This window comes from Aphidius gifuensis, linkage group LG4, assembly GCF_014905175.1.
Source record: "Aphidius gifuensis isolate YNYX2018 linkage group LG4, ASM1490517v1, whole genome shotgun sequence".
NCBI lineage: Eukaryota > Metazoa > Arthropoda > Insecta > Hymenoptera > Braconidae > Aphidius > Aphidius gifuensis.
The window spans coordinates 18,186,202-18,202,508 of record NC_057791.1 but is presented as its reverse complement, the minus strand read 5'-3'; the positions used below and the strand labels follow the sequence as shown (position 1 = coordinate 18,202,508).

At 24.1% G+C, this 16,307-nt stretch overlaps 3 protein-coding genes and 1 non-coding gene across 18 annotated transcripts in view; 1 reads left to right on the top strand and 3 right to left on the bottom strand.

Moving 5' to 3' along the window:
* LOC122855412 (protein lap4-like) overlaps positions 1-2,498 on the top strand; it is a 28,515-nt gene extending 26,017 nt beyond the window's left edge. For 12 of the 15 annotated variants that reach the window (XM_044156742.1, XM_044156735.1, XM_044156738.1 and 9 more), the window contains 5 exons: positions 539-638; positions 731-847; positions 928-1,050; positions 1,384-1,584; positions 2,222-2,498. In XM_044156742.1, the coding sequence (XP_044012677.1) occupies positions 539-638; positions 731-847; positions 928-1,050; positions 1,384-1,584; positions 2,222-2,497 (817 nt within the window). In that variant the 3' untranslated portion in view covers position 2,498. Of the gene's footprint in view, positions 1-538; positions 639-730; positions 848-927; positions 1,051-1,383; positions 1,585-1,929; positions 2,033-2,221 lie in introns of all 15 variants that reach the window. The other 3 variants (XM_044156743.1, XM_044156734.1, XR_006374070.1) reach the window with 2 other exon arrangements.
* Positions 2,499-3,349: 851 nt separating this feature from the next.
* Positions 3,350-4,432, bottom strand: LOC122855411 (33 kDa inner dynein arm light chain, axonemal). Its single transcript, XM_044156729.1, has 4 exons — positions 4,110-4,432; positions 3,912-4,044; positions 3,506-3,849; positions 3,350-3,385 (listed from the first exon to the last, which is right to left on the bottom strand). The coding sequence occupies exons 1-4, from the start codon at positions 4,356-4,358 to the stop codon at positions 3,350-3,352; spliced, it is 762 nt and encodes a 253-aa protein (XP_044012664.1). The 5' UTR covers positions 4,359-4,432.
* Positions 4,433-4,483: 51 nt separating this feature from the next.
* Positions 4,484-6,234, bottom strand: LOC122855410 (alpha-2-macroglobulin receptor-associated protein). Its single transcript, XM_044156728.1, has 4 exons — positions 5,920-6,234; positions 5,425-5,737; positions 4,961-5,346; positions 4,484-4,882 (listed from the first exon to the last, which is right to left on the bottom strand). The coding sequence occupies exons 1-4, from the start codon at positions 6,133-6,135 to the stop codon at positions 4,682-4,684; spliced, it is 1,116 nt and encodes a 371-aa protein (XP_044012663.1). The 5' UTR covers positions 6,136-6,234; the 3' UTR covers positions 4,484-4,681.
* Positions 6,235-6,487: 253 nt separating this feature from the next.
* Positions 6,488-6,559, bottom strand: Trnan-guu. The gene has a single exon. It is a non-coding gene; the product is annotated as a tRNA-Asn (tRNA).
* Positions 6,560-16,307: the final 9,748 nt, after the last annotated feature.

Below are 16,307 nucleotides of genomic sequence, written 5' to 3'. Positions count from 1 at the left end.
TTTTTTTTTTTTTTTGTGAAGGTCAATTACATTGAACGAAAAAGTATTGTTTTTTTTTCCTGCAATTTAGAAGATAAAAAAAAAAAATTAAGCTTTCGTTTGGTATTTGTTTTTTTATGTGTGTTTGTTTTTTTTTTGCTTATGCTTCATAAAATTTTTATCCAACAACGAGTACAAATTTTGTCTAAATATACACGATATCTAAAAATTAAGAATTTACATTAAGACTATTATTTTTAATTAATATTAATTTTTAAATGTAAACATCTAAATATAATAGTAATAATATAGAAGAACATTGTATTAGTTGATGTATTTTTTCTTCTGGTTAAATTATAATTAGTGGTGTAGTGATTTAATTATTAGTATTTTTCTTTATTAATAATATGGCTTATGAACTTGTCTGGCTTTTTTTAATTTGTAATGGTTAATTGCACAATAAATATTAAATAAATATTGTTTACACAATAAATGAGATCCCAGAACACAAAAGTAAAATAAAAATTATTATTATTTCGGATAATAATTTACATTGCAGTAGCAGATTAAGCACAAGAAGCTCATCACTTCCGGGAGTTCCAAGTATTGTTAGAACAGTCAAAGCAGAAAAACGTCTCAAAGAAAAAATGATACAAGAGGTATTTTACTTGTAAATAAAAAATTAAATAAACAAATTATTATTCTATAAAATTTAAGTAATATTTATAATTTATTATTGTTTTTTGTTTAGGGTTTAATTTCAGATGAAGATGATGAAGAAAGTAACTTGAGCCCAGCTGAACAACGAGCTTTAAGAGCTGAAAAACGAGCTCTATGGCGACAGGCTAGATTAAAATCACTTGAACAGGTAAAATAAATAATTAATTACTCAATTTATTAATAATTTTATATTTATAAAAATTATATTTAATTAATTTTATGCTAAAGGATGCATTGCAAGCTCAAATGGTCATTAAAAAAATGAATGAAATGGTGGATAATTCAACTAAATCAGATAGTATTGCAGTAAGCCAAGTTGATGCACCAACACTACTTGAAAAAAATACTGAGGTAAATTTGAAGCCTTCTTAAAAATTTATTCTAATTATTTAATAAATAATTTTCGTTAATTTTTTTTTGTTAATAAATAATTTTTAATTTTTTTTTTATACGATAATCAATTAACCCAAATTTTTTAAAAAATATATTTTTTTAATTTGTGTTGTTAAATTTCACGTTAACACAATGTTTACACTAATTGCTCTTTTTTTTTTTATTTAAATTTTTTAATTATCTAACTTGAAATAATTATTATAAAAAATAAAAATTAAATTCTTCGTTTTTTTTGTTTATTATAAACAATGGAAAATGAAAACAAAACAAAAAAAAAAATATTAAATTTAGTTTGCTACATTACGGCCGTCAAGTGCGGATTTTCCAAAACTTGCTGTTAGAAGCAAATTGGGCCCGCCAAAGGCCATTCGCGAGTCTGAAAAGATTGTCGATGAGAAGGTAACACGACGAACTGAGGAATACCTTGATGAGATGACTGGTGAACGTCGTGTTCGAACTGTCGAATATGTGGAGAAGCTGATTGAGCGGGAGGTATTAAAAATCAATCAAAAAAAAATGAAGAAATAAAATCTCATCGCACAAACAAATACAAAAAAAAAATACATATAAATTACAAAATTTACGCACAAGTTTTTCAGCAGTAGCAAGTGTTTTTTAGAATTTTATTTTGCCTCGTTTCGACACAGGAATCAGTCGGTAGCACTAAAAGAAAAAAGACGAAAAAAAAAAAAAATAGAACGCGTTGATTAAGCATGTTTTAAGCACTTTTATTTGACACGAAATTATAAACACTTTTAATAGCATGATTAGTTTATTATCTTTTAATTTAATAAAATCATAATGATAGATATTAATTATGATTATAATTTTTACAAGATATCAACTCACACGCTTGGAATGCCACTCACAATGCCTTGAGTTACGTCATTTCATTAATCACTGATTCAATTGAATTTGTCTTCGCTTCTTATACTAATTGGTATGGCTTAATTTACTAACACTTATTTTTATTTTGTTGACATTTAACAAGATAAAAAAATTTTAAAATAAAACATAAATCATGTATATTAAGTTTGATAGAAAAATATTTATCAAACTTGTAAATTTTATTTCATTTGGATAAATTGTTAATTGTTATTTATTTAAATTTTTATTTGGTTATATTTAGGTTGAAACATTACGTGATAAAATAATATCCTTGGAGCTGAGTAATGCTGATGAAGATATTGATAATGAAAAATTAGAAACATGTGCAAGTGATGCTGAAAGTGAAAGTGAAGATATTACAGCAGGTGAATCATTGATTAATCCAACAAATGAAGAAGATTCAAATTCAGTTATTTTTACAAATCCAGTATTAGATAATGTATCAAATATTGGTAAAACTGGAACAAATAATTCAAAAAAAAAAAAAAGAAAACGCTCGAAAAAAGGTCGTAATTAAATATATATTTTTTTTTAAATGATAATTTTCATTATTATTATAATATCAACATTGGTGCAGAATTTTTCATGTGTATAAAAATAAACAAAAAAAAAAAAAACAAATCAGATATCATTTATATAATTTTTTTATATAAAAATTGTGGATAAATATTTTAATCAAGAAAAAAATAACGAAACAATATTAAAATTGACGTAAAATAATATTATTTATTTGTATTTTTATTGGAGCTAGATTTTTAATATTATTTACAAAAATTTTTTTGACTTTCAATAGATTAAATTGTGTGGATGACAAATTTATAAAATCATTTTATTTAAATTACACATTCCTCAATGACATTATAAAAATACAAAATTTTAAAAATGTCTACAAAACAAAACATGCATTCTTGCCTGACAAGCATTACGCAAAATTACTTTCATTAACCATAATAATATATACTAATTGGTGGCGATAATTATGTGTACTTGTGAATCATTCTCAAAATGTTTAATGATAATAAAAATATTAAATATTAAAATGAGAATAATAAAAAAATGTTTATAAATATATTTAAAAACAAATATGGCAAAAGGTGGATATTGTTGACACTAAAAATTAAATAGATAGTTAAACAAAACTAAATAATTACAAGTATTTAATATTTTAGATGAAAAAAGAAAGAAAATAATTTGAATTAAAATTATAAATAAATAATTAAAGTATTTATTATTGTCAGCTATATTCTTTAATAAGCAATATTTATACGTTTTGTAATCCTATAATATGTGTATTTTTTTTTGTAAGTAAAAAAAAAAAAACAGATAAACATTAACTCGTAAAAAAGACAAGAAAAAAAAATTAATAATTTTATTTTTTTGGAGCTATAATTCCTTCGAGTTGTGTCTGCAAAAGAAAAAAAAAAAAAATAATATTAATAAATGTCAAATGAAGAAAAATAAATAAATTAATAATAACAAATTAATTTTAAATAATAATAAAATAATAATAATAATATTTAACAACCTTTAATTGTTGATTTGTCTTTTTTAAAAATTGCATTTCTTCAGCATGTTTTTTTTCTTCAGCTTCACGTAATTCAGCAGCACGTCTTTCAGTTTGTTCATATTTTTGTTGTAATTCAGCAAGTTTTTTTTCAAGTTCAATTTTTTGTTGTTTAAGTTCATCAGCAGTTGTTATAAGATCTTCTTTTCCTTGTTCAGCTAATAATGCTTTTCTCATACCAAATGCAATGCTACTTTGATACAATGTTTGATATGCAGCCATTGTCATTCTCATTTCATCACGTACACGAAGAAGTAGTAAACCACGTTCAGCACAATTAACTGTTACTTGTCTTATTATTTCATCTGTAAATATTTAATTAATTATTGATTTTTTTCTACATTGTTTTTTATAATTATATTTATACCAAAACATTGAGAATAAAGTTCACGACGAACTGGACAAATTCCAGTTTCTCTTGCTTGTCGTTGTTGCAATCTCATGTCTAATTGTTCTTGTAAATTAATAACATCTAGCCTAGTTGCTGGAGTACTTGATACCTTATAAAATAAATTTTTTATAATTTTATAAATGTCATTATGTATTTATAAATTAATTGTCCTACTTGTTGGGTCCATATTTGTCCATCTTCTTCCCATTCTTTTGGTGGTAAAATACCATTTAATATTTCTACTGTTTCTCGTCTAACATCAATGGCTATTGGTGTTGTTTGAATTTTACAAGTTGTACCAATTTTAGTTTGTGTTTTATCTTTTTTCAATTTTTCCGAATGTTTTGTAACCAATACTGGATTATCATATTTTACCAGTGTATTCATTGATGGAATTATACGTTCTTGAACTACCATTGCCATTTTAATTATTATTTTATAAAATAATTATACTTTTTGAGTTTATGTTAAATGTCATCAACTTAATATCATATATTTTTTTTTTAATTAAAAATAAATAAACAATTGGCTGCTATGGAAATATCGATTCAAGAAATTTTATTTAACTTGTAACCCTGATTTGACTGTGTACATATTTATCAAAAAAAATTAAGTAAATACTATTTGTTTTTTTTTTATATATTAAAAGCTATTATTTATAGAAAATATTTAATAAGTATTAAAAATAAAATGTCGAAGGTATTTTGTAGAGATATACAAAAGAAAAATATTTTAAAAAATTAAATTTAAAGCTCCATGTGTCGTTCCATGATTCTTGATTCAATGTCAGCATGAAGTTTTTCAACTGTTCGTGCGTGTTTTTTGATATGTTGATTACTTGTATTATCAACATCATATGTTTTTCCTTTTTTTGATGCTTGAACAGCTGCTTCAGTATGAAGATGACGAAGTTTTAATAGCCGTGTTTCATAATGATGAAGTTCTTCCTACAATTTATAAAATTAATATTTGTAAAATTATTTATTAATTATATTTTTTAATATTAATTAATTTATTTTTTAAACCTTGAGTGATGCAAGTTCATCTTGAGAAAATTGTGCTTTTTTAGCAATCCTCCATAAACCTTGTACTTTTGGTTCAATAAATTCTTGATGATCTTTTCCTTGTGCAGTTAAACGATCTAAATTATCATATCCATGTTTAATTTCTTGGTGTTTTTCTCTGAGTAAATTTGCTTTTGATATATAATCATTTTTCTTTGGAGTATTTTCATTTGATTGTTCATCTTCTTCTTTGTGTTCAATGACATTCCAACTTTCATGTTTTTCATCAACGCTATTTTTATATGCATCAGGATCACCAGCATCAACATCCTTAATTAAACTCAAATATTCATCAACTTTTTCTTGATGATGTGTAAATTCTTCCTTCAATGCTTCCAACTCTTGATCTGCAAAAAATATTTAATAATTGATTTTTTAATTTAATAATTTAAAATTTAATATATAATTTATTAAATATTATTAACTTGTAAATCCAGCATATTCAGCTTTAGCCCAAAGTTGATTTAATCGTTTATCAGCAAATACATCTTTTGCAACATAATTACTTCCATCATTCAATGGCTTATGACGTTTTAATAATTCAGGATCATCAGTTTCAGCAAAATGTTCCAAAAGTCCATAAGTACTCATTATTCCAATTAATCTTTTTCGTAATTTAGCTTCTTCTAAACCATCTTCATCTTTGCCTTCAGCTTTTGTGTGTTTATAAGCCAATTCTTCTTTATCATGAATTTTCAAATCACTAAATAATGATTGTAATTTTGGTTCAGTCAATCTCTACAACAAAATAAAATATTTGTTAATTTCGAAAAAAATGCCTTGAAGAAATTAATTTCTCCAGAGAAATTCGGTGCAAATTCGATGGTGTAAATAATTTCTATGAATTGCTCCGAATTTCTCCGGAGAAATTATTTCCTCCAGGGTATATATTATTAAATTAATTATATCTGGCTACTTACATGCTTGGCTTTTGCCCAAACAATATTTAATTTCGACATTCTATATGGTTTTTCGATATCACGAAGTTGTGATGGAACAGGAATTTCATTTGATTCTGGTAATGTTTTTTTAACATTTTTAACTTGTTTATTTGCAGCTGCTGAATATTTATTTACTGCTTCACAGTTAAATATTGATATACTCAATATAATACAAATTAAGCTTAATTTTAACATTTTTTTTTATCGATAAATATTGAAAACGTCACTGGAAATGATTCACTGGAATCTATGTATATAAATATAAATATATGATTGTTATTATAAGCCATATGACGTTGACAGTCAGCTGGTGGCCTGATGCTCATCCAGCTAGTGCCATCTCTGATTCGTACATTGACTATTGTTTAAATAACATTGTGATGATGATCTAGCATATTGATTGATCAACCAGTTATTAGTCTGCATTCGAATATATTAATAATAATTAATTGAATAAAAAAAATAAATAAATAAATATCCCAATATTATGATGCTTGGTGGATTCTTTTTAATGGAGTATTTAAAAGAAACAAAAGCAAAAAATAAACGCCCCCGGGTGGGTTCGAACCACCAACCTTTCGGTTAACAGCCGAACGCGCTGCCATTGCGCCACGAAGGCCTTGATGTTAGTGAGCACTTTCTATCATTCAATTGCATCACATTATGTAAACGAAAAAAAAAAAACTTGTTTGTACGTATATCTAAAAATTTTGTATATGATTAGCAATTATTTATTAATTAGTTAACTAATAACTTTACTTGATAATTTATTAAAGTAATTAATAATCAACTAAGATGGATATTAAAAATTTTATTTATCAAAAAAAACAACAATTATTTAAAAATTTATTGTTTAAGAAGTAAAAATAAAGCAATAGCAATTACAGAAGTAACCTGTTACAAAAAAAGAATTTAATTTAGTTTTTTTAAAGTAATACATATTTAAAATTAAAAAGTCATTATTAAATAAATATTTAAAAACATATACGTATATTGATTTTTAATAACTCACTAAGTATCTCTTCATTTGGATGAAATCACTGGATGAGGTCGTTGTGGTGGATCAGCTTCATTCAACATTGCTAGATTTTTGCTTTGGATAAATATAATATAGAATTAATTTTAAACATCATTTTTTGTTTTTTAAATAACAAATAGTAAAAAGATAAAATAATCGAAACAAAATAAAATAAATGTTTGAATTTTCGTGTATAAACTTGAAATTTTATTTCACATTATTGAAGAACAAATACAAATATATTTTAAATTTAATGTTATTATAAAAAAAAAACGAAATAAATTATAATTGAGACACTTATAATCAGAAATATAAAAACTATGAATAAATTCAAATAGTTTATGGGTGTTGATAGTTCTTCTATGTGAGCATAGTTTAATCCAGTTGTTTCAGCATTATAATGTCCTGAAAATTAAAATCATGAGTATTTCAAATAATATAAAAAATTATAAATATAATACAAACTGATAATATCAAATTATCAAATTTTTTTTTTATATAAATATTAATTTCTAAACTCACCATATGTGTATGGAATAGATAAATTTACTGGAGTCAATTGAACTCTTTCCACAACTGAAAATAAATATCATCATTAAAAATATATATGTAAACTTTGTATAATAAGATAAAAATGAATAATTAAAACCATTTAGCTATTCAGTTTCCTATTTAAATATAAAAATTTATTTAAAATAAATACAAACATATTTTAAACTGAAGATGGGGCAAAAAATTTGATGATTGTTGAAATAATTACAAGAATTATAAAACAACTTAAATAGTATTTGCCTATGCGGTTTGAAGGCTTTGGTGGTTCTTGAACCAAAGCACAATTCATTGAAGTTGTTTGACCATTATTAATATGTGCTAAAAATAAAAACCATAAATATTTTTCAACAATATAAAACACCACAAAATTGAAAAATATTAATTTTTTATTATGAGATTTTTTTATATTTAAAAATATCAATTTTTAAACTCACCCAATGCGTATGGAACAGGTGGATTTACTGCAGTCGATTGTTGAACATTATTATTAATAACTAAAAATAAAAATTATTATTAAAAATAAATATTTATAAAATAAAATAAAAAAAAATAATAATAATAATTTAAATATTTTTTTATAATGTGAAAATATTAATTTTTAAACTCACCAGGTATTGGAGGAAAAGGTTGTTGAACACCTGGTAAATATTTTAATGCTTGATCGTAAGTTGGTGGTGGAGTTTCTGGATAAATATTAATTTCATTTAAAATTTGAGATGGTTGAGGAATACTTTCTTGATGATGTGGCAATTGTATAGTTAAATTTCTATCATTTGGTAAAGTACTTGGTAAATCTCCAGTTCCAGTTGCCATCTTAATCCTTTAATTTCTACAATAACTGAGAATATAATTATATAAATAACCGAATTGACAAAATACAACATCTTTAAGTAATAAATAAAAATATAATTTTGTTTTTGAACACCATTTTTATTTATTTATTTTTTTTTTACTCATAAAAAACAATATTTTTTTTTACTTACTACTTTGTGAGCTAACGAGATTATTAAAAATACATATGCACAGTAGTATTTTATATTTATAAATAATTGTAAATTTATTACGCAAAATTATATTGTATTTTTGTTTGTTTATTAACTTTTCTGAAATAATTTATATTTTTTTTTAATCCACGAGGTCTCAACAACTTGGTTGCTGTCAACACATTTGGTTAGTTTTTTATAATAAATTATTGAAAATAAAAAACGACTCATAGAAAGATAAGGATTATTTAGTGTGATTGACGATTTGGTTTTTTTTTGTAGAATATTAGTGAGTATATTTAATGCCACATTAGTGTGTTGGTATTAGATATGACACACACAAAATTCTAAAAAGTTACCTATAGTTTTCTACGCTATCAGTGGATTTTATAATAGACTATATCAAAAAAAATAAATATATATAATATTCAATTGATTTTAGACATGAAATATCCTTTTAAATATATTTCTGAAAATATTATTTTTCATTAAAAAATAAACAAATAGGGAATAAACGACTTTTTTTTTTTATACATGAGTAAAATTTTATTTTACATTATAAAAAAATCAATGCTTATGAATATTTTGTAAAATTATCAAATGGAGACATAATACACAGACAAATCCGATAAAAAAAAGAACAATTGAAACAATCATGAAAATCCAGAAATATTTACAGATTTCGCGAACTAAATTCCTTGAATTTCTCGGCGGGCTTGTAACAGTAACAGGTGTAACAGGAATAATTCCAGGTGTTTGAAAATTATTCATACCTAAAAAAAATCATCATTAAATAATTATTTTATTTGATAATAGAAATTGAAATTATTAATATTAAAATAATATTATTTTTAACTATGAAAATATTAATTTTTAAGCTCACCACGTGTGTATTGAATTGGTAGATTTGATGTACTCATTTGAACACTATGCATACCTAACAATAAAAGAAAAATTATTAAATAAATATTTCAACAATATAAAATAACAAAAATTAAAAATTTTATATGAATTAATACTGTGAGAATTTTAAAACTTACCAGGTGTAGGTTGACACAGTGTCAATTGCTGAAGACATTGAGCTTCATAATTTATTCCAGCTGGATCTCCAAATTGTGATGAATAATATGGATTGAATGGTGTTGACTGATTGCTTCCTGGCTCCATTTTTTATATTTTTATATTTACTATATAATAATTGGATAAATAAAATACAAATTTTATTTTAAACATAAAGCTATTAACTTTTTCTAAATAATACCTTATATTTTTTTTTTAATCCACGAGGTCTCAACAGCTTGGTGGCTGTCAACACATTTAGTTAATTTTTTATAATAAATTATTGAAAATAAAAAATGACTCATAAAAAGATAAGGATTATTTAGTGTGATTGACGATTTGGTTTTTTTTTTTTTTTTTATAGAAAATTAGTGAGTATATTTAATGCCACATTAGTGTGTTGGTATTGGATATGACACACACAAAATTTTAAAAAGTTACCTATAGTTTTCTACGCTATCAATGGATTTTATAATAGACTATATCAAAAAAATAAATATATATAATATTCAATTGATTTTAGACATGAAATATCCATTTAAATATCTTTCTAAAAATATTATTTTTCATTAAAAAATAAACAAATATGGAATAAACAACTTTTTTTTTTTTATACATGAGTAAAATTTTATTTTACATTATTGAAAATCAATGCCTATCAAAATATTGTAATATTATATAAACATAACATAGTAAACAGATAATTCCGATAAAAAAAAGAACAATTGAAACAATCATGCAAATACAGAAATATTGACAGATTTCACAAACTAAACTCCTTGAATTTCTCGGCGGGCTTGTAACAGTAACATGTGTAACAGGAATAAGTCCAGGTGTTTGAAAATTATTCATACCTAAAAAAAAATCATCAATAAATAATTATTTTAATTAATATCCGAAATTGAAAATATTAAATATTAATATAAAAATAATTTTATTTTGTACTATGAAAATATCAATTTTTAAACTCACCACGTGTGTATTGAATTTGTGGATTTGATGTACTCATTTGAACACTGTGCATACCTAACAATAAAAAAAATTATTAAATAAATATTTCAACAATATAAAATAACAAAAACTTTTATATGAATTAACTCTGTGAGAATATTAATTTTAAAACTCACCAGGTGTAGGTTGACACGGTGTCAATTGTTGAGCATGGGCTTCATAATTTTTTCCAGCTGGTTCTCCAACTTGTGATGAATAATATGGATTCCTTCCTGGTTCCATTTTTTATATTTTTATATTTACTATAGAGTAATTGGATAAATAAAATATAAATTTAATTTTATACACAAAATTATTATTTTTAATTTTGTGAATTAATATGATTATTAAAAATACATACACTAGCTTTTTATATTTAGATGAATTAAAATGTACAACTTTTATTTGTATTTTTTTTTTTTAATCCACGAGGTCTCAACAACTTGGTGGCTGTCAATAAATTGGTTAGTTTTTTATAATAAATTATTGAAAATAAAAAATGACTCACAGAAAGATAAGAAATATTCAGTGACTTGACGATTTGGTTTTTTTTTTAGAAAATTAATAAGTATATTTAATGCCACATCAGTGCGTTGGTATTAGACATGACACTTACAAAATTCTAAAAAGTTACCTTTAGTGTTCTACGCTATCAGTAGATTTTACGATAGACTATATACAAATATTATAAAAAATATATTTGATTAATTATTTTCTTAAATGCAAAAAGGAGAGGGATAAAATAATTTAAGTCATTAAAAATGGGTATTTTTTTTTTTATACATGAGTAAATTTTTTATTTTACATTATTACATATTTTCAATGACGTGGCTGATTAAATATAATAATACAGATAATTGCGATAAAAATAAGAACAACCAAAACAATCATAAATATCCAGAAATATTTACAGATTTCATGAACTAAAATCATTGAATTTCTCGGCGGGCTTGTAACAGTAACAGGTGTTTGAAAATTATTCATACCTAAAAAAAAATCATCATTAAATAATTATTTTAATTAATATCGAAAATATTAATATGAAAATAATTTTATTTTGTACTATGAAAATATCAATTTTTAAACTCACCACGTGTGTATTGAATTTGTGGATTTGATGTACTCATTTGAACACTATGCATACCTAACAATAAAAAAAAAATTATTAAATAAATATTTCAACAATATAAAATAACAAAAATTAAAACTTTTATATGAAATAATACTGTGAGAAAATTAATTTTAAAACTCACCAGGTGTAGGTTGACACGGTGTCAATTGTTGAGGATATTGAGCTTCATAATTTCTTCCAGCTGGATCTCCAAATTGTGATGAATAATATGGATTAAATGGTGTCGTTGGCTGGTTGCTTCCTGGTTCCATTTTTTATATTTTTATATTTACTATATAATAATTGGATAAATAAAATATAAATTTTATTTTAAACACAAAATTATTATGCTTAATTTCGTAAATTAATATGATTACTAAAAATACATACACTTTTTATATTTAAATAAATAATCCTGAATATTATGATGTATAATTTTAACGTGTATTTTTTTTTTTTTTTCTTTAATGAATTTTTTTTCTTTTAATCCACGAAGATTCAAGTCTCAACAACTTGGTGACTGTCAATGCATTGGTTAGTTTTTTATAATAAATTATAAAAAATAAAAAATGAATCATAGAAAGATAAGAATTATTTAGTGTGATTGACGATTTGGTTTTTTTCTTTTTTTAGAAAATTAGTAAGTATATTTAGTGCCACATCAGTGTGTCGGTATTAGATATGACACTCACAAAATTTTAAATAGTTACCTTTAGTGTTCTACACTATCAGTGAATTTTACAATAGACTATATCAAAAAAAAAAAAATATATATAATATTCGATTGATTTTGAATATGAAATATCATTTTAAATATCTTTCTAAAAATATTTTTTTTTATTAAAAAAATATACGAATATTATAAAAATATATTTTATTAATTTTTTTCTTAAATGCGAAAAGGAGAGGGATTAAATAATTTAAAATATCAAAAATGGGTATTTTTTTTTTTTTTATACATGAGTAAAAAATTTATTTTTAGATCGAGGAAAATATTTATTAACAAAATCATACTTTCGTTGCTCTTGTACATCTCTCCAATGGAGATATCCTAAAAAGCCAAATATATTTTTTTGTTCTTTTGTTTATCATATTGTATACAACACGATAAACAAAAGAACAATCAAAAAAATCGTGAAAATCCAGGAGTATTTCCAGATTTCTTGACGCGAATTCCTTGAATTTCTTGGTGAACTTGTTACGAGAACAGGATTCATTCCAGGTGTTTGAAAATTGTTCATATCTAAAAATTAAAAATCATAATATTAATTCCATTTTTTACTATGGAAATATTAATTTTTAAACTCACCACGTGTGTATTGAATTTGTGGATTTGATGTACTCATTTGAACACTATGCATACCTAATAATAAAAAAAATTAATAAATAATTATTTCAACAATATAAAATAACAAAAATTAAAAATTTAAATATTTTTTTATAATGTGAAAATATTAATTTTTAAACTAACCAGATATTGGTGGAAAAGTTTGATGAACACCTAGTTTATATGTCAATGCTTGATCGTAAGTTGGTGGTGGAGTTTCTGGATAAATATTTGGTTCATTTAAAATTTGAGATGGTTGAGAAATACTTTCTTGATGATGTGGCAATTGTATAGTTAAATTTCTATCATCTGGTAAAGTCCTTGGTAAATCTCCAGTTCCAGTTGCCATCTTGATCCTTTATTTTCTACAAAACCTGATGATATAATTAACCAATTTTACAAAATACAAATTCTTTGAGCAACTTGCGATGAATAATATGGATTGCTTCCTGGCTCCCTATTTTTAATTTTTGTATTTCTTATATAATAATTGGATGAATAAAATATAAATTTGGTTTTGGAGGTCTCAACAACTATATATATACATATTTATTCACTGTGCTGTGTTTAAAAAAATCTATTCGCTGGTAAAACAGTTTTTATTGAATTTTCATTTAGCCACTATTTTACTGTGCTAGCACAACAATTTTTTATTAGAAACTTTTCTATGTGTAATGTATAACTTCTACGTGTATTAATTTTTCTAGAATAATTTATATTTTTTTTAATCCACGAGGTCTAAACAACTCGATGGTCGTCAATAGATTGATTAGTTTTTTATAATAAACTATTATAAATAAAAAATGACTCATGAAAAGATAGTGTGATACTGTGATTGACGATTTTTTTTTTAGAAAATTAGAAATTGAGATTACCAGGTTTTAAAAATTACTGAGTTCTATTTTCAACCGCTTTTAGCAGCACTGTCCGGTGTGCACGTGTTTGCATTACTGCACACACAAAAAAAAAAAAAAAAAAAATAATAATTTATCGTTGTTATTATTGACACTGATTGTAAAATGATTGTGATCCAAGTTTGGCAAAACGTGCATAAGTAAATTCCAGGTTATTTTAACTACTCGTTATCAATTGTTGTTTTTCATTATTAAAAATAATTAACAAAACAAATAAAAAACGATATAAAAATAAATTTAAATTTGAGTTTTTTTTCTGTGTACAAATAATTTTGGATTTATTCTAACATGTCAACTATAAATAATACAAGTATTAGTGACAAACCGGATGAATTGATAAATACAAGCTTAGATAATTCAACAAATGATGAAATTAATTTGATTGAAGTTATCTCAACAACACCTGAAAAAACATCGTCAAAATTGAGTGAATTATCAAAAGATTATGTTAAAAAATCAAGTGACAGTGATGATAAACCACGTCATAAAAGTAAATCTCATCATAAATCATCAAAATCATCTTCACATTCAAAAAAAAAATCATCTCATGATTATAAAGATACTAAAAGTAAACATCGCTCTGATAAATCTGATAATGTTGATGATGATTCATCGAGTTCTAAAAAACATAAAAGTAAACGACATAGATCATCTGAAAAAACTAGTAGTGGTAAAAAAATTATGCTCATTGATCCTCTTGAAATACCATCTAAAAAACGTCGTGAAAATGATAAATCATCATCTTCATCAAAAAATATTTCATTGTCTCAAAATATTGTTGAAATGACAAAACAAATGATTGACAATAATAATGGTCAATCAACTCAAATTGGAATATCAAAAAAACCTAGAATATCTCGTCTTTTAAGTGATAAAAGTTCATCATCATCTTCATTAACAACACAAAATGATGAACAACAACAAACCAAAGATAATACATCAGTGACATCAACATCACCAAGTGAAAACACAGATTCTTTGAGTAATGTCGTTTTTACACCAGAAGTATCAAAAAAAGTAGATGATAAAAATAAAAATAAAAAAGAATCATCAACAGGTGATTATTTACAAAAAAAAAAACTTCGTTATCAACGTGAATTAGAAGAAATAGAAAGAAAAAGAGCTGAAAATGCATATGTTATTCCAAAGCCAAAACCACCAGTGAAAAAACAAAAAGTTGTTAAAAAAATTGATCCAAAAACTCTCAAAGAATTAACGTCAATGTACGAGTCAGTATCTGTACCAGATGAACTTACTGAAGAATTAAATAGACAAATGAATTCATCTGGAGTTTTACAAAATCATGATAATCAATCATCAACTGTGTCTGATAGTATTGATGAAATAAGTAGAGGTTTATTTATAAGAGATCCAAGAAGAAAATCAATGAGTTATGTTAACAAACATGTTGATTCAACAGGATATGTTTCTCAATCTACAATTGTCACTCCAGAAAATACAATAGAATCAATTGATTCTTTGGGTGAAACTGGTGTATCAGTAAATGGACCACCTGTAGAATCATTTCACCAACAAAATTATTCAAGAATGAGCAATAATTTTTCATCAATACCTTATGACAATATTCCAACAAGACACAATCAATACCAACATGTTCGTAATTATAATAATCAACCAATGCAATCACAACAATATCCTTCAACAATGTACAATCAAACTGGTGGTAATTATAGTCAATATCATCAACATCATCAACAATATCCACCACCAATGAGTAATCAAACAATGGAATATTATCAAACTCGTGGTAATTATAATCAACCAGTTCAACCTTATCAACAATATCCCTCAACAATGATTAATCAATCAATGGAGCATTATCAAAATCGTGGTAATTACAATCAACCACTACTACATCAACAACAACATGCTTCAACAATGAACAATCAACCAATGGAGCATTATCAAACTCGTGGCAATTATAATCAACCAGTACCACATCAACAACAACATGCTTCAACGATGAATAATCAATCAATGGAGAATTATCAAACTCGTGATAATTATCATCAGCCAGTACAAGCTAATCAACAACTCATGAATGCAATAGTCAATACAATTAAAGTATCAGAAACAAATCCTGTACTCTCAAATATAATTAACCAAATTGAAAAAATACCTGAAACAATGAATAATTCAAGCAGTAATCAAAATTTACAATCACCAAAAATCATTGAACCAAATAATATAATTAGAGTACGTAATTTTGCAAATTTACCTGATTCAAATGATACAAATGATACAAATGTTATAAATGATTCAAATGATTTTTATAATTTGAATGATTTAACTGATGAAATGGAAAAAGTTACAATATCAGATGTACCAAAATTATGTGATAATTTAGATACAAAAATACCTGATACATTAAATATACATGATGATGTTATGT

Coding starts and splice junctions, on each gene's coding strand:
- LOC122855411 (XM_044156729.1), bottom strand. CDS start 4,358: ATGGCAATGGTAGTTCAAGAACGTATAATTCCATCAATGAATACACTG. Junction 4,045..4,109: donor GACAAATATGGACCCAACAA/GTAGGACAATTA, acceptor TTATTTTATAAG/GTATCAAGTACTCCAGCAAC. Junction 3,386..3,505: donor AGACAAATCAACAATTAAAG/GTTGTTAAATAT, acceptor TTTCTTTTGCAG/ACACAACTCGAAGGAATTAT.
- LOC122855410 (XM_044156728.1), bottom strand. CDS start 6,135: ATGTTAAAATTAAGCTTAATTTGTATTATATTGAGTATATCAATATTT. Junction 5,738..5,919: donor TTTGGGCAAAAGCCAAGCAT/GTAAGTAGCCAG, acceptor ATTTTGTTGTAG/AGATTGACTGAACCAAAATT. Junction 4,883..4,960: donor ATGAACTTGCATCACTCAAG/GTTTAAAAAATA, acceptor TATAAATTGTAG/GAAGAACTTCATCATTATGA.